This window comes from Sphaeramia orbicularis, chromosome 5 (assembly GCF_902148855.1).
Source record: "Sphaeramia orbicularis chromosome 5, fSphaOr1.1, whole genome shotgun sequence".
Taxonomy (NCBI): Eukaryota; Metazoa; Chordata; class Actinopteri; order Kurtiformes; family Apogonidae; genus Sphaeramia; species Sphaeramia orbicularis.
Window position 1 is genome coordinate 36,681,690 of NC_043961.1, and position 21,835 is coordinate 36,703,524.

The 21,835-nt window shown below is 37.8% G+C and overlaps 2 protein-coding genes across 2 annotated transcripts in view; both read left to right on the forward strand.

Moving 5' to 3' along the window:
* itga7 (integrin, alpha 7) overlaps positions 1-16,199 on the forward strand; it is a 47,894-nt gene extending 31,695 nt beyond the window's left edge. The window contains 15 exon segments of the mRNA XM_030135427.1: positions 941-1,002; positions 1,266-1,435; positions 4,588-4,737; positions 5,370-5,485; positions 5,675-5,861; positions 5,955-6,029; positions 6,142-6,221; positions 6,589-6,666; positions 7,483-7,585; positions 7,763-7,960; positions 8,995-9,111; positions 9,391-9,504; positions 9,973-10,071; positions 12,862-12,987; positions 14,450-16,199. Coding sequence (XP_029991287.1) covers positions 941-1,002; positions 1,266-1,435; positions 4,588-4,737; positions 5,370-5,485; positions 5,675-5,861; positions 5,955-6,029; positions 6,142-6,221; positions 6,589-6,666; positions 7,483-7,585; positions 7,763-7,960; positions 8,995-9,111; positions 9,391-9,504; positions 9,973-10,071; positions 12,862-12,987; positions 14,450-14,605 — 1,831 coding nt within the window. The 3' untranslated portion in view covers positions 14,606-16,199.
* A 3,626-nt stretch (positions 16,200-19,825) lies between these two features.
* Positions 19,826-21,570, forward strand: npffl (neuropeptide FF-amide peptide precursor like). The gene is made up of 3 exons (XM_030135261.1): positions 19,826-20,113; positions 20,975-21,090; positions 21,450-21,570. Exons 1-3 carry the CDS (start codon positions 19,964-19,966, stop codon positions 21,568-21,570), a joined length of 387 nt encoding a protein of 128 aa, XP_029991121.1. The 5' UTR covers positions 19,826-19,963.
* The last annotated feature ends 265 nt before the right edge of the window (positions 21,571-21,835 follow it).

Here is a 21,835-nt window from a genome sequence, read left to right on the forward strand (position 1 = left end):
CCTTTTACACTAAATAAGGGAGCGGAATGATGTTCTACTCTGTTTATATGATGGGGTGGGGTGGGGGGAGGGCATACCATGAATTTTCTTTCAAAACAACACTGTACAAGTGAATACTGGATGTTTAATATGTAGCAAAAAGTCCCAAAGTCCAATGAAGATATTGTAAAACAAAACAAAACAAAAACAAACCAGAAAAGTACTCAGAGAGCGCAGACCTCCGCCAAGACAGATCAGTGGGCCCCCCCGTGCCCCCCCCTCCCCGATCACCACCAAAATTTAATCATTTGTTCCTTGTGCCAGTATCAACATTTCCTGAAATTTTCATCCAAATCCGTCCTTAACTTTTTGAACTAGAAGCACTCGGAGAGCTCAGACCTCCGCCAAGGCTGATCAGTGGCCCCCCCCCGTGGGCCCCCCCACCCCCGATCACCACCAAAATGTAATCATTTCTTCCTTATCCCATTTCCAACAAACCCTGAAAATTTCATCCAAATCTGTCCATAACTTTTTGAGTTATGTTGCACACTAACGATCAGTGCCCCCCCCCCACCCCCCCGTCGTGGGCCCCCCCACCCCCGATCACCACCAAAATTTAATCATTTCTTCCTTATCCCATTTCCAACAAACCCTGAAAATTTCATCCAAATCTGTCCTTAACTTTTTGAGTTATGTTGCACACTAATGGACAGACAAACAAACAGACAAACAAACAAACAAACCCTGGCAAAAACATAACCTCCTTGGCGGAGGTAATTATCTTGCACACAGACAGACAGACAAACCAACGCCGGCAAAAACATAACCTCCTTGGCGGAAGTAAAAAAAACACCTCTGTAGTATATTTATTAATGTTCTCATCAAAGTAGAGTGTTATCCCAGTTTGCTCCGTCATGAGTGTAAAAACCATAACACTGTTCTCTCTCCGCTGTGTTTTCAGTGTGGAGGTCCAGGCCTGTTTCAGCTTCACAGCCCACCCAGAACACTACTCACCCCACATCAGTAAGTCACCCTATGGTTTTCCCGACCTTCTGTCTTCTCTCACATGGGACCTCATATCAACCCCCCCTCAGTGACAGGAGTCGTTTCTATTTGCAGTGTAGAGAAACCTTATCTGTGGGGTAATGGTAGACTTCATTATGATAAAATAGAAGCCATGTAACACTGTACTCTCGTATATAGAGGATTAATATACATACTGATCCTTTAAGTGTTCCCTGTGTGTGTCCTGATCTGTCTGTGTTCACTCCTTCACTCTCCTCTAGCCCTGGTGGTTCACTTTGAAGCTGATACAGAGCGCAGAAAGTTGGGCCTTCCGCACCGTGTTAACTTCCTGGGCCGAAGTTCCCTTGAGCCAGAGTATACCCAGACAGAAGAAGTGGAGCTGCATCGCCAGAATCATCCTGTGTGCACTTCTGCTGTCTTCCAACTCCATGTCAGTAACTTAGATTTGTTGTCATCATTTGTATTAACATTAGAAAGATCCACTGGTGTTACTTTAAGAGCTTAATTATGACTTTTGTTCAGTTAAGGAAGCCACTCCCTAAAAATAAGTAACAATCTTCATTCTCCTTCTTCTTACACATTTCCTGCAAGCTTATTTATTTACTATTAAACTCTATTGGCCAGGGACGATACATATGAACATTGTTACATTTAATGGTCCCATATTTGAACACTTATCTATACTACTTAGTATTAATAGTATAGAGGATAGATTGGATTTTCCCTCTCTGTTCTGTGTCTCAGCCACAAATGTCTTATATTACACTGTCACCACCCACTTTTCATCAGCTGGGGCCAGATTTAGACATAAAGCCACAGTATATCGTCACCTTCCTAAAATAGTTGCCAGTCATTTTTCTCAGATTTTTCAGGAAACACAAAAACTTAACCAGAAATTGAGTATTTGATGATTTAGGCAAAAAAAGAAAAACAAATGACTTCAGCAGTTATTCTAGGAAGGTGATGATATGCAGTATAATGTATGTACATCTACATTAACAGTTTATCCCCCTTGTCCAGCTCTGCATTGACTGAAGCATTAGCTTTAGCTGTAGCCTGCACCAAGGTTATGATCGTTAATGAAAACTAACGAAATGACGAAAACTATTGAAAAAACATTTTCGTTAACTGAAATAAATAAAAACTACAATTAAAAGAAAAAAACAATAACTAACTGAAACTGTATTGTGTGTTTACAAAACTAACTAAAATATATATAAATTCTCTTCGTTTTTGTTTTTGTCAGTGTCGGACTGATATGAAATCGATTTATTTCGCTCAAGCAATTTTAGCTAGCAGCACCATAGGACACTTCACGGTCCATCACTGGTGGTTTACAGTTGTCTTCTGGTCTCCACTCTACCTGGAAACATGGAGACTGAAGTTGGGAGAAAGCAGCAGAGTCCTGTCTGGGATTTATTTGAATATGATGGCAAGGAAGATATGAAAAAACTAAAACTAAATTAAAACGAAGGATTTAGAAAAAATAAAAACTAATAAAAACTAGCAAACCTGTTCTAAAAACAAATTAAAACTAACTGAATTAGAGAAAAAAAGTCAAAACTAAATAAAACTAAACTGTAATGAAAAATCCAAAACTATTATAACCTTGGCCTGCACTCTGCAGCTAAACATAAGTGGTAAATAAAGTATGAAAACTGAACAAATGAACATTAATACAACTTTTTTTAACTCATACAAAGCTCTCAGAATATGTTCACACACACATGCAAAAGCATCAGGTAACTGTTAGCAACAACAGAACTGTCATTTCAGTCACTATTGTGTTGTGCATATCCAAAAAGACACAAGTTACACAAGATTAAATCCGTCTACAAAAGTAAACTCCAGCCACTGATCTGAAATATCATATTTTGATGCACTGAAACAGGAATAACTTTTCAGAGTTAGTTGGTCAGTCACTGCCCTGTGGTAGTAACTGATGGGGGTGGGGCTACTAAATTTGACTTTGAATAGGATTAGTTCTTTCTTATTTCTTAATACATCACCAGATGGGGATTTTGTAATACACAGGTGAAGTCCTACTCCTTCCAGTTGTGTCTCATGGGACTTTACATAAATAGAAGGACAACACACACAAAAGTCACATAGTCATCATAACTGCCTCTACAATCTATTCCAAACAGATTGAGGTAAAATGTACCAAGGCAGCAGCAATGTTAATGTATCGTGTTCAACAATAAATGCAGTCTGTTAAGCTGTTTAACATAAGACTAGATGTTTCTTCCTATCTTTGCACAAACCATGACTTTCTTGGATTGTAAAATTATATTAGAAGGTGGCAAACATCATACTTCTGCAGGTAATAGTGTAGAATATAGAACCGCTTACTGGCTTGGAATAGCAGTAGTATTTAGAAGACAACAGAGTAATATCAGTACTGTGTATGTATTTTTCATGTATTTCCACTGCTTTTATTTTTCACACAGTTTATATATAAACCTCAAACCACAATAAAGATGCACTGTTATGTTAAGGGACCTTGATGAACAATGCAGCTGATGCACTGTATAATACAGAGGACTTGTCAGCAGAGCTAGGTGGTGAACTAAGTTCATGGTTAGATTTTTAAGAAACACTCAAATAAACATAAATACTGAGGTTTGGCAAAACACATACACTTTGACACAGATTAGGAAACAGACATAAAAACAACCATGAGTCATAATGCTGGCTTCTGCTGTAATTTACACAAAGGGGGTCATTTTAGTTCATGCTGAGTTCAGTACAATGTAAGATAACAGACATAATTCTCTTGTTTTGGATTTTGTTTAAACTGTGAAAGTCAAGTAACTTTTCGGACACTGTTACATAAAGAATTAAACAATTTATCTCCTGAACTGTGTGGTCCACAAACATATGACTGAAAGATGAAGATAGAATATAGTTATAGAAAATGTGGAAAAATAATTAACAAGTGGTGCCAGGCACAAGAAACCCCGCCCCTTGCACATATTGTAGCTTTATTTTGGCATTGATCCATCTGATGTCATCATGTCTATGTGGTGATGTCAGCATATCAGTTGCCTCTATATATGTGCCAAGTTTGAAGTAAATTGAAGTAAAATTTGTATTTGTAGACATGAAATTATAAGTAAATGGAAAAAAAAAAGACAAAAAAATTCATCAAAATTTGAACTTTGATCTACTTTTCCCAAAATGTAACGAAATCTATTCTGGGTCACTGGCGATCTATAAACCCAATTTGGTATGAATTCACCCAATAGTTTTGCTGCTAAAGTGTTAACAAAGAAACAAACAAACCGAACCAAAAACAATCCCCCTTGCCTCCCCTTTTGGAGGTCGGGGTAAAAAAATAAAAAAAAAGGAAAATCAGTACAATTTGTGCACAAGTACAGTGATTTAAGTTACAAGTCCAGAGTTCTTTCATAGCATGCAGAAATGAAATAACACAAATCCTATACAGTGTTTTAGTTTAGTTTTTTTTTTTTTTTTTACTTTTTAGACAAACAATCCACAATTTCACCTTTTTCACATCTTAACCATTGAACCATATCTTTTCTCGACCATATGTTTTTTTTATGACCTTTCTCTGTGCAGGAGGGCCTTCGTGACAAACTGCGGCCCATCTCCCTGGCCATAACCCACACTATCAAGCCTGTGCCACCACGCAGACACTCAGGTGCCAAGAAGCTGGAAAAGCTGGCGCCAATACTGAGTGTTACCCCGTCTAATACGCTGCACTCTGAGGTCTGTACCTTGAAAAAACAGGAACCTGAAATGCTTTATGATCAAGATTGATTTTAATGAGCTGTTCACAAACTATCATTAAACAAACTGAGCTTTTATGCAACTGTTTACAACATCAGTTTTATGTCTTTCTGCTGTAATTTAGGTTAGTGGAGTTTAAGCCATAAATATTACAAAACATTCAACTCTGATACTAATTTAAGTTTACAGCATGAAAATATTCAGAATCGACAAGATGTTTATGGAGTAAAGGTTTTGAGACTGTGATTGTGCCATTAGATTGTTACTTCATACACCTTTCTGCTAAATACAACTCAGCTCCTTTTTGCACACAGGATATGTTTTTTTTTTATTGGATTATTATGATGCACATTTACTAAAGATTTTCCAAGCCGGTGCCTTTTCCTGGAGCTTTTGCAGAGTCATCGTTCCACTTTTTTAAGGCCTCATTGTGGATTTGCATTCACTGCAGTTTTCTCTCTACCTCTTAATGGCACTGATATGGAACAATCCATCAGAAAAAACACACACTCACACACTTACCGTTTGATATAAATCTGTTTTAAGATAAAGTAGCGAACGACCTTTAGATAAAGCAGTTACTTCATGTCTTTCTCGTTTACCCCCTGAAGGTGAACTTCCTACGGGAAGGATGTGGCAGTGACAAAATCTGCCAGAGCAACCTGAAGCTGAGCTACCAGTTTGGAACACGACCCGTGAACTCTGACCTTTTCACCCCTTTGCCAAAGTTAGTGTCTGCTTCTCTGTGAGCTGTTGGATTTGATATTGACCTTTAGCAACCTTTAGCTTGAAACAAAGAGTAATTCAGTAACATATTTTAGCAGTCTTTATCATTAATTTTTGTAATTACGCAGTTTTCACTACTGTCATGTGTTTTTTTCATCTCCTCCTCCTCTGTTTTTCTGTCTTCAAACAGAGATGAAGATGGTGTGCAGGTGTTTTCTTTGTCAGACCAGCGGGTGGTGGTTCTGGAAATCACTGTCACCAACATGCCCTCTGACCCCCTGTACCCTGAGGAGGATGGAGATGATGCCCATGCCGCTCAGCTGCTCATAACTCTTCCAAACACGTTGTCGTACGCTGGCTTAAGGATCCCACCTCAGGTTTGAAGAATCATTCAGCAGAACCTTGGTGATGCAGAGTATTTGAGCAATCAATACTTGAGTGTATTTGTTTTAAATCCTGTCTTAATTTAGATGAGATGTCAAGCAAACCAGAATGGCTCTCAAGTTGAGTGTGACCTGGGAAATCCTCTGAAAAGAAACGCTAAGGTAAAAAAAAAAATGAATAGGTGAATTTACTCATAGTCTTTAAGGAGATGAAAATATTAAAACCACATTATCATTGCATTGTCTTTTAACTCACTGTTTGTTTGTTTTTTAGCTGAAATTCTCTATCAACCTGAGCACGTCTAACATAACAATAGAGACCACTGAGTTGACTGCAGATCTGTTACTGTCGACGTAAGTCATGGGTACCATTATTTAATTGCAAAAAGTTTTTTAATTTGTTGTTTTTTTAAGTATATGATGGGGCTACACAGTGGCGCAGTGGTGAGTACTGTTGCCTCACTGCAAAAAGTTCCTGGGCTTAACCCTAGTGCCAGCCTGTCCAAGGTTAAATTGCATATAGGGGTGAACATTAGAGTCAATGGTTGTTCATCTCCCTGCAATGAACTGGTAACATGTCCAGGGTGGTCTCAGTGGTCCCAGTGCCTCCACCCATGACCCCCAGAGTTATAGAAAATGAACAAATAAAAGTTGATAATAGTTTTATTTGGAATTTCAGTCATTTTTTAATGTGAGTGTTTCTTCATTGTTTTGTCCTCAGTATCAGTGAGCAGTCTGACTTGGACCCAGTCACTGCCTTTGCTAAAGTTGTGATAGAGCTCCCTCTGTCTGTCAGCGGGTGAGTAACACCTTCACAGTTTTGTCTAGTTTGTTGTTACAAGAAAAAATAGTTTATCTTTTGGTAATTTATGAAAGAAACATTCTCCCTCGCTCAAAGTTGGGTGAAATACAGTTTTATACATATTTTGTGATATGGATGTAGTTTCAGCTCTTTTTTTAATACTAATGGTATAAACTCTAAATATTTTAGACACCTTTGTTTTAATTTAGTCCCTGTTTTAAGTATCCTCATTTCAAGATGATATAACTGGTATCTTTCAATCATCTTCATGAACTTTGATATCATCAGTGAGTGATAGTGTTGAACGGGACCATATACTATGAATGAGCTATCACTGTTGTACACACATCATAAAACCGCATTCTCAAACGCACATACAATGGCTTGTAATTTTAGTTTACAGTTTTGATTTTTTAATTTTTTTTTATAACCCCAATTCTTCCTTTTCTTAGTTTAAATATTTGATATATTATCTATGTTCTATTGTGAATTATATATTATATTTTCAAATCATTTTAAATTTTTCATAGTTTTGGGATTTTGTTTTTCTACTTGTAGTCTTATTCATGACTGACCTCTTTCTCTCTTCCAGTATATTCATTATATTGTACTTTTAACCAGCATAAACATACATATGACCAATAAAACCAAACTGAACTGGAAACACTGGGATCTCCGTCAAATGAAAAATGAAAAGGACTTTAATTGGACATGACAAATGTTAATGTTTTAATTGTAACCACATATGTTGAATATCCAATCATGTGTAAGTGCGCATGCAGATGTCTAACCCACTGATACGTCGCTGTGTAGGCTGGCCCGTCCTCATCAGCTGTTCTTCAGTGGAACCGTGAGGGGTGAGAGTGCCATGACCAGTCTGGAGGACATCGGCAGCCCTGTGGACTTTGAATTTGTGGTGAGAAATGAGACTGTCTGTGTTTCCACTAAATTGACCTTATCCATGTACATGTAGCCTTGTGGTGGCTGACATATTATCTGCATGGCTAATTATTATTTATTTACAGTCACACATTCACAAAACTGACAGTGATATATCACCTATAAGAACATGTACTGAACATTTGGATGTCAGGTCTCCAATCGAGGACAAGCTGTGCAGACGCTGGGTTCTGCCTTCCTCAACATCATGTGGCCTTATGAGTTGTCCAATGGGAAATGGCTCCTGTATCCTGCCAGCTTGAAGTTTGAGGGTCATCCAGACACCCAGTGCACTCCCACAGGGGCCTTAAACCCCCTGAAACTACAAAGCTCCTCACCAGCACATCATGTGGTAAGTGAAGGAAAACTGATGCAACTGCAACGAAAAGACTCAACATGCATCTCCCTTTGTGTTACATATTTATAATTTTTTTGGCATCATCATATGACAAGTATTCATATACGCTCAATGATGAGACACTCAACCCTTTCTCTTCATACCATTAGATTAGAAAGATGAGCCTTTATGCTAAAAATTATCATTAAAAAATAAATATTTCCCTGTGTGATCATTCTGTGACAATTCATTTTTATTTCAATAGAGGTATAAACAATTATTTCTAAATAGGTATATGGAAGATGAGGGATACAAATAGTATTGTCCCAAATACCATTTGTAATTTCTTGGAATTAAGAAAGAGTAATTATAATTTCAGAGATCTTTATATTTTATGAATGGACTATAGTGAGGACAAATGTGAAGTCTAGATGGACTGGGGTTGTGGGTGTGAAATTATGGAATGGACCTGATGATGCATGTGAGTTATTCACTCCTTTGACAAAGTTAAAAAAAAAAAAAAAAAGCCTCAAGTTTAAAATTATTTAGAAATATTGAATTGAGATGGTAGATATGTTTTCATTATTGTTGATTTTTTTTTCTGTTTATGGTGTGAATGCTTGCGACTCGATGCTGTACACATTTAATTTAATGTAAGCAGTGTATCAGGTGAAAAGGATAGGCAAAAAAATAAGCTTTTGCTTCTAGCCTATTCCTTTTTTGGTTTTTATATTTTTTTTATGATTATTGTACTAAGTGCAATGATTGATGTACAAACCAAACCAAAAATAAATGAATTCATTCATTCATTCATTATAGTAACTTGTTATTTCTTATAAAATGGTTGAAACAATAGAAATGTAGAGGGAGTGGTCATGTTTTGGGGTCCACACTGTATTTTCCCCCTGTTTGGTTCAGAATCAACTATGAGTAAACTGTGATTTGCACATCAATCCCTTGTTTCACATCTGTTCCCCTTTACATCAGTGACAGCACATAGACACAGTTCTTTTCTCCAGCAATGTCAAGTGACTATTTCATTATATCAGACAGGGAGGACGCGTCGCTCACATCCAGAGGAGGAAGGTCAAGTGATGACCAAAGGCAGCGTGGGACGAACCACCCCAGCTGTGGCTGCCTCAGAGAGACGCAAGTCCCTCAAACTGGTAAGAGGAAACAATATAACACAGGGTGAGAAGAGACAGATGCAAAGGAGGATGGAGGAAATTAAAACAAGAGAAGGGAGGAGGAATGGGTCACTGTAAATCACCTTTTTAGATTGCTTTTCACAAACAATTACACAGACCTGATAAATCGGTGTACAAATGAAAATGTGCAGAGGCTTTGTTGTTGTTTTCACTAGAATAAATTGCCTTTGTAACAGCTGCCACCAGTTTAATTAACAGCACATCGCAGACAACTCAGATCTCATTTTGTTTTTCTAGGACTGCCTCCTGGGCTCGGCCCGTTGTGTTCTGTTCCAGTGTCCCCTCCACAGCTTCTCTGGTCAGGCTGTCCTGAAAATCAACGCCAGACTGTGGAACAGCAGCTTCATTGAGGTAAAACACCATGTCATCCTGAATGTTAAACTTCAGCTGTTACAGCTGCATCTGGCAGTTTAAGAGCTGATTTAAGAACGTAACTAATGACACTGAATGAATGATGGCTGTAGAAAGTGCATTCACAGGATGATTGATGAGAGACGTTGAAGAGCTTTAATGTCAAGCAACTGCCAGCTTTAGACACGGTGTCCCCTGTGGTTACAGGTTAAATAAAGACAAGTCCTGTGATATTATAGCTGTGAAATGTTTTCTTTCCTGTGGTTTTGCTTTTTTCAAGTTCAGTGAACTAATTTGAGCATGACTTTAGAAATTATTTAATTATTTAATATATTTGTTGCTGCTGGTTTGAGTGAAAAGAGCACTTAAGAACGTGTCTTTGTGAATTCACTCGGGATTTATAAAAATGTAACACATGTCAGCTGTTATGACACATATGTTATCACTGCATTTCCCTCTGTGTCTCAGGAGTTTGCAGCAGTTAGTGCTTTGGAGCTGCTGGTCAGAGCCAACATCACTGTGAAGTCCAGCATCAAGCATCTACTCCTGAAGGATGCTGCTGCCCAGGTACTGAGCCACTGTTAAATAAAAATCCTAATATTTGATCAAAGTGTTTTTACGGGTTTCTGATTTCATGATGGTTACTGCACTTAACCTCCTAAGATCCAGGAAATGTCAGCAAAGCACAAGCTTTTTTTTTTTTTCATTAAATAAGTACCCATATTGAAAACATCATGATGCAACAGTTTTTTCAGATGCAGTTTTTAAAAATTTTATGGAATGTCCTTTGTGGTGGACAGTTTTCTTTTTTTTTTTTTGTATGAATTTGTGAAACTCTCGTCCACAAATGTGGACAGAAAACCCATAGCTGGGTCTTAGGAGGTTAATAGCTTTATCTATGTGTATGAAACTCTAGTACTTTCTATTCAGCTAGCATTAGCAGCTGGGTGCTTCTATGAAACCGGTCCCTAAAAACAGGACAGAGGGGCTAAAAATTCAAACAAGATGTAGACTAATGTTATGAAGCAAGTTTGGAAGCACTTTGGATCTAATTTAAAAATTCATATTTACTGAGATAATAGAGAAACTGTTTTTCGGATAAAACCCATTTTTATATTATTTTTATACAAAAATCCACGTTACACGGTAAAAAGGACTTGAAATTTACACGCTACTATTTTTTCAAATATCTTTTTAGTCTCCCACAGGTATATTTTGGGAATTTAACAAGGTAAGGCAGAGTGTTTCACAAAAATGGACACTGTTGCAAAATCAAATGAGATTCATATGTGTTTAAATGGGCAGGTTCCGCACGTGGACATGACGGGTTACACACAAAACCTGGAATGAGACTGCTGATTCATGAAAAACCACTAGGATCGACAAATTTAACCCAGTGTCTTTATTTATAGCTGTATATAAGACCAGTTCAAGCCATGTTTTCTAGATAAAATCCACTGACACATAGGTAGCTTTTCATGTCCCAATTTGGTCCTATTTTTGGCCCCAGTATTTGATTAAAAATTCATTAATTTTGGGATGGGTCAGAGCAAGAGTATAATTTTTTTTGCATTTATCTGAGGTCATTAGGTGCATCCTGAGGGGGAAATATGTCTCTTTTATTTTTGGGTCTAAAAAGCTGCCAAAGTGCCAGGTACAAAAATGAACCCAGTTTCATAGAAGCACTCAATTATAATCACAACAGCAAAAAAACCAGTATGTTAATTTCAAAAGCACCCACTGAAAGGGAATCAAGGGGTAAATGAAAAATAAAGCCACTGCGGAAGTGTCTTAAAGTTGTAACACCACTGACAGCAATCATCCAATAGACTTAGAGTGGACTTCTCTTTAACCCTTTCATGCATTAATTGTGAGAACCTTAGTCAAGATTTTTTTCTTCAGTGTTTTTATTCCTCCTTAGGCATGAAAAAAACAATGCGATCGAGTTTTTTTTTCTTCTATGGAGTTACAAAAATATCCATGCATTTAATTTTTGAAGTAAAGAAACGTGTTTAAAACCCAATATCAGAAAGTGATATGAAAACAATGAAATAAAAACATTTTTAATGCTCCTAATCTGATGTCTTCTCACATTTTAACATATTCTAATGCTAGTAATTACTCACTTCATGGAGATAATATGCAAAACAAACCTTCTTGTCTAACAAATAACAATTGATTTACACTCAAACATGTTAGTGCAGATCAGGTTTATCAAGAACAGCAAAGTTACAGTAATGGTCTGAATGTCAGTGTATGGGATGGTGTGTAAGTGTCCACTGTGTTGGCTGATATGGAACAAAAACATCAAAACCCATTAATATACAAGAGAACAGCTGGAGAATACCTGTCCACTGTAGTGACCTATGCATGAAAGGGTTAAAAATGCTAAGTCGCTAATTTTTTCCAGGGGTCATTCCAGTCTCATCCGTTTTATTTTATTTGGATCCTCTGTTATGACCTGCTGGCTCGGAGGCCACAACAAAGAAGGGGAACACACCATAAATGAAGTTTAACACGAGAATGCTTTATTAAGTCAAATTAAGCCAAATTAAGCCAAATTAGACCAAATTAGGAAAAGACAAAAGTATACTACAGAATGTAAATGAGCCATCAGTAATGTCAGTAGTGTAAATGTGCACGGGTGAACGTGTGTTGATGTGAATGTTGAAAAGTGCAGAACAGAACAAAACATTAATGCAACATAATCAAACCAAGGGCTGAAGAACCAAGGATCTGTGAGGGCAGCAAGCAGAGAGAGAGAGAGAGAGAGAGAGAGAGAGAGAGAGAGAGAGAGAGAAAGAGAGAGAGAGAGAGAGAGAGAGAGAGAGAGACTACTACAGGCAGACTATTTAAGGGCAGGAACGCTGGGCGCCACAGGTGTTCTTGAACTCCCCATCGGGTGCCTGTTAGAAGACAAGAGCTGGAAGAATACATAGCACCCCAAGAGGACCCCAGGGGCCATAACACCTCTCATAAATGATCTGATGATCCACCTTAAAATGTTCATCCATTAATCAGATCTGAGGTTGAATAGAGGGTTTGAGTGTCCGCCATGTTAGACTTTGATTGACAGTTGTGTTTGACAGCTCAGTCGCTTGTTGGATCAATTTAATAAAGGACAATGTTATGGACTGTAGTTGTCGTTAAAAGTTAGTAAAGTCAGAGAGACAGCACTTAGCATTAGCTCACCTCTGACCCTTTGGGCTTTCACAGCTCCACCCCTTTTGTTTTAATATGGTCACCTCTGGCTCAGCCTATGGTGGTAATTGATAACTTACTGGAAGCATCAGAATAAAGTGTCTCCTACTTGCCTTTTAATTTTTAATTTTGCCTTGATTCTCTCTGCACATCCAGGTTCCAGTCATGATCTATCCTGAACCTGGTCTTGCTGATCAGTACTGGATCCCCTGGTGGATCATCCTCATAGCCATCCTGGCAGGCATCCTGCTGCTGACTCTACTTGTTTGCCTATTGTGGAAGGTAACAAATACACTATATTTTTCTACTGTAGCCTACTTGTCTTTGTACTTCTCCACACTTATCCTATATTTTTAAGGAATTTTGTGGTAGTAATACTAGAAATACTTTTGTCCAAGAGACAATAATGATGAAATATTGAAAAAAAAAATAGTCGGTGGCCTGTACATAATGGTTTTGTTTACTTCATTCTTGACTCTCCTCAGTCATTATTGTGACATTTTCTCATTCTGTTCTGTCCTGTAACTTTATTCCTTCCAACTCATTCTCATCTGTTTCTTTCCTCTTTTTTACTTTTGTTTGTCCGTGCCCATCTTTTCCTTTTGTTTGGTCTCCTCTAATTTCACCTTGGGACTCTCTGTCCCTAAATCTACTTCTATTCCAATTTCTTTTCCCTTGTTCCACCCTGTTTTTCTGTTCCCTACTCCCTTGTGGTTATCTGTTGCCCCAGTGTGGGTTCTTCAAACGCAGTGAACGGCGTCGACACTATGACACGGAGTACTACCGCGCCCATTTGGGGGTCCAACCCTCGGAGGCGGAGAAGCAGGCATCAGAACTTTAATATAAAAGATATTTCACTCTGGCCTGCTCTCCCCTCCTCCTCTCCCTCCAAGCGGTAAAAATGCTCACCCACTCAGTCGCTGTGTTTCTCTTCCCGCTGTGGAGTAGCTGGTGGCGTTCATTCTAACTGTTTATGAGGCTTTAAGTCTTATTAATCAGGCACTTGGTTTAAGCAGGTCTACCATTACTGTGCTACTGTGTTTTATTAAATCATGAATTGTGTGTTTTTTACTTTTATTCATTTAAAATTATGTTTTAACAATTTATTTCCCCATTGAATCTGCCTGTTGAACACCATCAGCCACTTCTCCCTCAGGGCTTTGAGACGCTTGCTGTGTTGTGCACTCTGCTTTTGTTCTGTTTAATAATGTGCACTTGTTCATTCTGGCATCAGTCAGTGACAACTATTCACTGTCATGATGTGCTTTTCGTGCCGTTTTCAGTCTATACACACTTCTATTTCACTTTGATCTCATGACAAGCTGGATGTTTCAGGTGCTAGAATGAACCTGTCAGGTGTTTTTTGTGGATATTAATGTGTGAAACTTTTCCTAATGGCAATTTGGCAGCAGACTGGTACGTTAGTCAAAGACACTTTCGACACTGTTTGAAGTATAGAGCATGTGGATGTGCTTTTATCACAAAGTCACCTTAACCACACAAATTCAGTGGATTTCCTTTTCCTTCTCATCTATCTAAGATAAAAAAGAAAATATATATAACCTCAATAAATTAGTTTGTGCGTATCTTATTAGGCATGGTGTTCAGAGTAAAAGTAGTGCATCTAATTTGAAAAAAATCTGGTAATCTGCAGTGGCTTTAAAACATCTGGTGTGAGCTAATTCTGTATTCTGTTTTTGTTTCCTCCCCTCCTGTCTGTGCCTCATCTATCATCTGTCTGCAGTGTGGCTTCTTCCGTCGGGCCCACTACAAAGACAAATTGCCTCAGTACCACGCGGTGAAGATTCCTCGTGAGGACCGGCCACAGTTCCAGACTGAGAAGTCGGGGGTTGTCCATAAAAAGGAATGGGCCACACACTGGAGCGACGGGACCTTGTAACTCGCTTGAAGCTCAGACTGACTCAGTTCATTTGAAATCACCACGTGTGGTTCGCATCCTGTCTTCGCATTGGAACTAACTGACTAAAAAAAAAGTGCACATGGACTGAGACCATGAAATCGTGTGCATGTTGTACTGTGTCAGTACTTATTAGTGGCCTGTTACACTGACTGGATCTATATTCTCTTCTATCCCCATCCTGGCTGGCCTTGGATAGCCTATTTATAAGGTGCATCTATAGTGGTGTTTTACAGTAAATACTGAAGGTCCATAACTACAGCAGAGCCAGTCTACCTGCTCAATAAGTTCTAAAACCTGCAGAAGGAGTACTGACGTGGACTTCAGTGTCTGTCGGAGAACAGTTACCACACACTGACATGCATGAATGCACAATGATACAGTATAATAATAGATGCAACCAGACACACAACGTTATTGATGAAGAAGCCACTGCCTGTGACAGATTACTTTTTGCCTTAACTACTGCAAGACTGACGACTGATATGGGCAAGGAAAAAAATGAGTTTTTTATATATTAATGGTGTTTGGGGGATTTTCTTTTAGTTAGCACTGGTGGGGAAATGTCAGTATGTATGATAACAGTAAAATAAGATGTTATGGATTAAAACACTGAATGTGTTGATTTCTGGGCTTGCTGATTTCTTGGAGCTGGAAAGAAAACCTTTAAATAAGTTCACATAATGGTTTTATATATCCTTTCTTAAAAAAAAGCCTTTTGAAAGAAGAGCTTTTTTCTGTGGATATATCTTTTCTGTTAAACATGCCAGTCAAACACACTGTATATTGACAGTTGATGTCCTGAGTGAACTTGAATTAGAACAAGAAACCACAGTACAGCCACAGCAATACTGTCACATGAAAACCAAATATTTCACAAAACTAAAGCATTTATCAAAGTGAGTAGTTTGCAATGTGAGCAAAGAAACAGTGCATTTAAATATTATGTGACCACAAAGTGTCAACATCTAACTGAGCTGCTCTTCTGAGTTGAAACACCACAAACAGGTTTTTTTTTTTTTTGTTTACGGAGATATATTGTAAAAAATATTTTGCATAATGATGTTTTTATTCAGTAAGATTGTATTAACCTGCTTGCTGCACTGTTCCTAATGTACTCAAAGCAGTCAGTGCTGAATTATTTTCAGCTGTGGTGTTTCTAATAGTCCACAAGTGCCTTATAATAAAAGTGGTAAACTGAGCCACTGATTATGAACAAAAGGCATCTTGCAAATGAGATCACACTGTTCTGAAGCATTCTTTGGAAACCTGTGGAAAAATACTCATCCTTCCATCTTTCGCCAACGTGTTGAGAGGACTGAAGCGTTCTTGAGAAGCAGAAAATGTAAAGAACAAGCCGGACTTTTAGATTTGGGTCAATGAAGTGGCTGTAAAGCATGAAAAGTCAGCTTGTTTTCTTTTTAGATATTGCTGGACAATCTTGTATTAGTTGCATGAGGCTCCCATTACTGTTCTGATGTCCCCCACTTTTTCTGTTGTCATTCGGTGTTTTTATTTATTTTATTTTGTTTGGCTGCACTGTTAAAACATTGTAAATAAAAGGTGACAAAATGTGTTTCAGTTGAGGCTGTAGTTCACTTGAACAACACAAGGTGGAAGCAAAGATTTGATTTGACTTGGTTTAAAGCTGAGATTCTGCATCGTTGCTGCAACGTTTCAGACAATTTTCAGCAGGAGGCTGTGATGCAATTCAGTAATGACATATTGTGTTAATACTGGAATGTTTTAAGCAAAGAACACATTACCTATGTAATTTGTTTGCATGATGACAAATAAGGAGACATAAGTTGTGTCTTCTTTTTCACATAATGACGTCATTATACCAAGCATTTACTCTGTTAATTAATAATGTTTGGGTGAAGATGCACATATATTTTGTTCTGTTTATCCTCTCATAATATATACAAATAATTGTATGCACAGCTTGTAAAGTAACATAAACAGTCAACGCTCACTCTTCATTATTATCCTGCAAGAGGATATTTTACGAGCCACTACTGTGGTTCATAAAACGACTAAAAGATTGGTCATATAAACCTTAGCATCTCACTGACCTGAGCTTTAAACCTTAAGCTCATTTCTGCACTAACTGGCTTCTAGCACAGAAGTAACAAGGAAAATGTTGCTCCGACATGCTCTTTTTTTCCTCATTTAGATCTAGTTAAAACTGCAGCAGCTATGTTCTGAACCAGCAGGGGGTGAGAGAAAGATACATGACTGTGCAAGATGACAGGATGCTGCAGCAGACTAAAAAAAGGTTTGATATACAGTAAGAGGGATGACCTTCCTCAGGTGTGGAGAAGAGGATCATTAGGACTATTTTTATAGCACAAGATTTAAGGTACCACTCCCTTCATCTGGTACCAAATGAATTTTGTATTTTTGATTAAACATCATAAATGACATTGTTTTAGCATCTTTAGTATCAAACTTGTATAATGTATTATATATGCAATAATCAGTAATGCAATAACAAGCATTGTAACATTTTTCTATGATATGATATCTGTAGAACAAAAAAAAAATACACATATAGACCAATGAAGAGGCAGGGCTCTAACTGTTTATTTCAATTAAAATAATCACTGTATTGGAAATACTAATAACTGCGCAAAAGCCCAAACTACAGTACATTTAGTCTCATTCTATGATAAAATGCTGCTGTATGTGCATTTCCACTATCATCATATGTTTAGTAATAAAATAATTCAACATTAGCCCAAATTTTGGAAGAACACCACAGGCTAAACATAAAAACAGGATTTTATTTTCAAGTCTGATTTGTCTTAAATCCAAATGCTACTGATGTTATTATAGTAATAAACACCAATTCCCCCCAGAATCCTTCCGATGCCATGGTTGCTATGGCGTTAAGCAAAGGCCAGTTGTACAGCGTGTGTTTTGCAGTTTAAGCGGATTGTGACCCATTAGGCACTTTGATGAACTAAATGTGTTGATGCCTCATCCTATATTGAGAAGTGACTAATTATTAAATACACAGTCAGAACATGCACACACATTTACGAACACAGAGACAGTGACAGAGACAAAGCACATCTGTGTCACTGTCATCAGTCAAGCCTGTTGTTTTCTTTGTTTGAAAAGAACAACATTTAACAAAAGAAGATGTTTGGACGTAGATGAATCTCCATTTGGAATATCTTGCTCTCCTTCCCTTTAAGCATCTGGTTGATGACTTGTAATTATACAAACCCAAGAAGTAACGTGGCAATGCAAATTAAAAAAATAAAACTGATAACATCGGTCTACATTTTTATGCATTATATTTATTGATTTACACTTACATTTATGCATTTGGCAGATGCTTTTTTCCAAAGCAACTTACAGGGGAAAAACCAAAAAATGAAAGAAAAATACAAGAATAGATTAAAAACATAAAGCAGCTGTACAATTAAAACCCTGTTATACAGAAGAATAAAAAGCAAAATAATAGACTAAAAAAATGATTTTAGAAATGATCTGCCTCAATTAAATGTGCTAAATCTTACATACTTTAATAAGATGAAATGAAAAACAAATGACAAAAGTGCTGTTTTCAATGTATATGATGTGTTATACATATTTATTGGTTTATGTAGATTTATACAATAGATTTATAAATCTTACAATAGAAAGTGAATGTATTATAATGTACAGACAGTGTTTAGAAGTAAATGTAGTAGATCTGAGACAAACATTCCTTCTGAGTAAAACATCATTAATTCTCAGAATTTCACAATTTGACCCAAGACTGTTGTAAACTACAGCAAACCAGCATTTTGGACGTAATTTTTTCTGTCTTTTCTGTTACTCAAACTTGGTGAAGTTTCACTACCTTTATTCTGGATGCATTTTACCTGTAGACCAGTGTGATATCATTTTAATTTCAGTGTAGACCGTATAAACACAGTATATTCTACATCCTCACATCCAGGTCTGAAGAAAGAAGGACACGTTAAAGGCAACAATTAAGGACAAATAATGAGTTAAAATAATGACATAACATGATGTGAAACAGGTGAAAAACAGCATCCAGGAGAGGTCTAGGACTTCAGGAGCAAAAATGGGTCATGGATCACCAGTGTCAACAACAGTGTGAGTTAAGTCTTGAAATATTCAAAATCAATGTTCCTCAAAGACAGGAAGGGATTTAGAGATTTCACCTTCTACGGTGCTGAACAGGATTGAAAGATTGAAGGACTCTGAATGTATTTCACCACATAAAAGGCAATGGTTCAAGACTAAGCTGAGCACAGTGATCTCTGATCCCTCAGACAACAGCAAATCTCCATCTATGATTAGAACCACATGGGCTCAGGTTAACTGTGACCTCTGTCAAACACTCTAATAACTAGTTATATCTACAAAGCTGTTTGAATAGAATAGAATAGAATAGAATAGAATAGAATAGAATAGAATAGAATAGAATAGAATAGAATAGAACAGACTTTATTGTCATCGTGTAAGAAGTTTGTGCATTAAAGGGTCAATTGATTAGATGAAAACAGACACACATCTAATTGAAAAAGTAATTTACATAAAACATTTTATCTTGTGTAAGATCTTCAACTATCCAAGTTACACATGCAAAACAAATCCAACTGTACATAGAATTTCTTCCTGTAGTTATGAGTAAGTCACTAACTTTATTAAAAACCCTGAGGTGAGATACATAATGCCTTACTGTGATATATATTTAGGCTGTAGTTAAAAAAATAAAGGGTGATACATTCATGACAGTAAAATACATTTCTTGTTTGTGACTGTGTTGTCTATTAAGTTGTTAAGACTAATCTTTTTCCTATTGACTCATGATTAAGTGTCTTCCTGTCTTATCAGTACACAGATTGTGGACCACTGGACAACAGGGACTGGTGGGTCAGAGACCATTTGCAGGGATTTATCTGTTTAATAACATGAACTCTTTGGTAGTACTACCCTAAGGGCCTCATAATAATACACTGTGGTGCTCAGTCATCACTAATGCCCTGATCCTGCTAAATGGACCTGGTTAAGACACATATTAGGGCTGGTTCAACCCCCAACCTGTGCCTGGTTCCCCTTTGTACAGTAACATCCTTTTCAGTCTCTCTTGGGTTTTCGCACCACTTACACTGAGGTGTATATAAGACCAAGCTCAGATATTGCCACCATCAAAGCTAAGCAGGACACTGTACAAGTAGCACAGGATAAACCTGACCCGGACTGGCACAGAGTCCTTTTACCTAAACAGCCAAGCTTTTGAAGTCTACAGGCGTAATCGGCTAACCAAGGTCTTTGCACTCAGCATTCATCTGACCTTCTCCACAGCCTGAGATCATGGACACAGCAGCAGTAGTGACTCTTCTGGCTCTGGTTCTGGCCATGGCTGGCATCAGTCAGGCTCTACACATCCAAGGCGGTCTAGATAAAAGTGACATCTTGCCAGGAAGCACAGAGGACAACATGGCCGACCACCTGCTGGGAATGGTGAGACAACACAGCACCCAGAGACATTTAATATTTTAACTCTCACAGCTTCTCTTTTTAATAGGATTGAACCCATGGAAAATATGCCATGAAATATGAATATCAGTCATCTGTTTTCTACCATAGGCTATATTTCATAACAAAATGACTTCAGCATTTAAATACAAATCCAGTTATGAAGTGTATCTCAGGCGCACAGTTCTGTGGTAAATTATACTGTCTGTCTGCAGGCAGGATTAAAATATACTGTCCGCTGTGCCACATTAATAGGAATGTAATATTTTCTGCACAACAAAACGTCACGCCAACATATTTACTGAAGTCTGTCACTTCATGTGATGAAGTATGCAAATGGTATTTGAGCCTTTTATCAAGTGAGACAGGCGAATCACGACCCATTAAGATTTCAGATAGCACTCCTCTTCATGCAATAGTGTGAAATCCGCTGTAATATGAAGTAGGGTCAACAGACAGAACAACCAAATGCAGGGTTTCAGAACAAAAGCTGGAATATAAGGTTCCCACATTGACGCATCCAAGGATAGATGGATCTGGGTTTTGCATTACATAAAGATAAGGATGACAAAAAAATTTGCATGACCATGAGAAATATTGTTTTTGCCTTTGTACACTGTTTCTGCAGCTCAAGGTCCCCTGTCACAGCAGGATGGCCGGCTGAAGTTATCACCCCTGGGGCTAATGTAGCAACCTAAGCAGAGTGCAGTTATGGCTCTTGATGTTCCCAAGATCTATTTGTGGATTTTTGGTCAAAAGCATAAAAGAAGCTTTTTGATGCTTGGCTTTGCTCTGGTGTGTGTTTGGTTAAATGGAAATGTGTGTGTGTATACTGTTGTGCTTCAGGAAAGTGAAAACATAGATAACAGCATTGACGATCGTCTCCTGGCCTCGGTGTTGAAAGCTCTGCTCCTCGGGTCTCAGAGGGAAACCAGGAACTCTGTCCTCCATCAGCCACAGAGGTCAGTTCCATTACAAAGCCTCTATTTCTTCACATGTGTTAAACGCTGGTCATGGGAACGGAACATTTTAAACCTATTCTATAGCAATTTTCTATCATAGTGCAGGAAAAAAATAAATAGACACCAATTCTACTGCAAAAAATGAAATAAAATGAACTAAACCTTCACATAAAACAGATTTATGAAAATACATTTGGGCAAAACTCACCCTTTTTCATAGTCATGATTCATAACTAAATCCCAAAGTGTACCAGTATTTATTATTTTAACATTTTCAATCTTGTCTTGTTGTTCCAGCTTCATTTCATCATTTAATAACTGCTGTAAATCTCATGTTTGTGTTTTCCCTCCTCTTGCAGGTTTGGCCGAAGCTCCAGAGGGCAGGTTGTGTCAGACGATCAGATACTTTCCCGTGACTGGGAGGCCGCCCCTGGCCAGATCTGGAGTATGGCTGTGCCCCAGAGGTTTGGCAAGAAATAGTCTGGCAATCAGATCCACCCACCCATCACTGTTCGGCACAAGGCCAAGAGGCACGTGGATGAGGAGAGACTACCTTTGAAAGAATAAATCTGAATTATAATAAAGCTCTCCCATTCCCTTCAACACTGTGCCAGACCATTAAGCCTTATTTGAAAACCCTTATTCAGATAAGATGACACATGCTTATTTTAAGGATTTTTTTTTTCTCCTTTCATTTTGGGCTGACTCTGCAAATATGTTGACTGATTAAGTTTTAATGAGTATA

What these genes read in the sequence shown, in the direction of transcription:
- npffl (XM_030135261.1), top strand. Translation starts at nt 19,964, where the DNA reads ATGGACACAGCAGCAGTAGTGACTCTTCTGGCTCTGGTTCTGGCCATG. An exon ending in CCGACCACCTGCTGGGAATG is followed by an intron (nt 20,114 to 20,974) that starts GTGAGACAACAC and finishes GTTGTGCTTCAG; the next exon opens with GAAAGTGAAAACATAGATAA. An exon ending in GTCCTCCATCAGCCACAGAG is followed by an intron (nt 21,091 to 21,449) that starts GTCAGTTCCATT and finishes CTCCTCTTGCAG; the next exon opens with GTTTGGCCGAAGCTCCAGAG.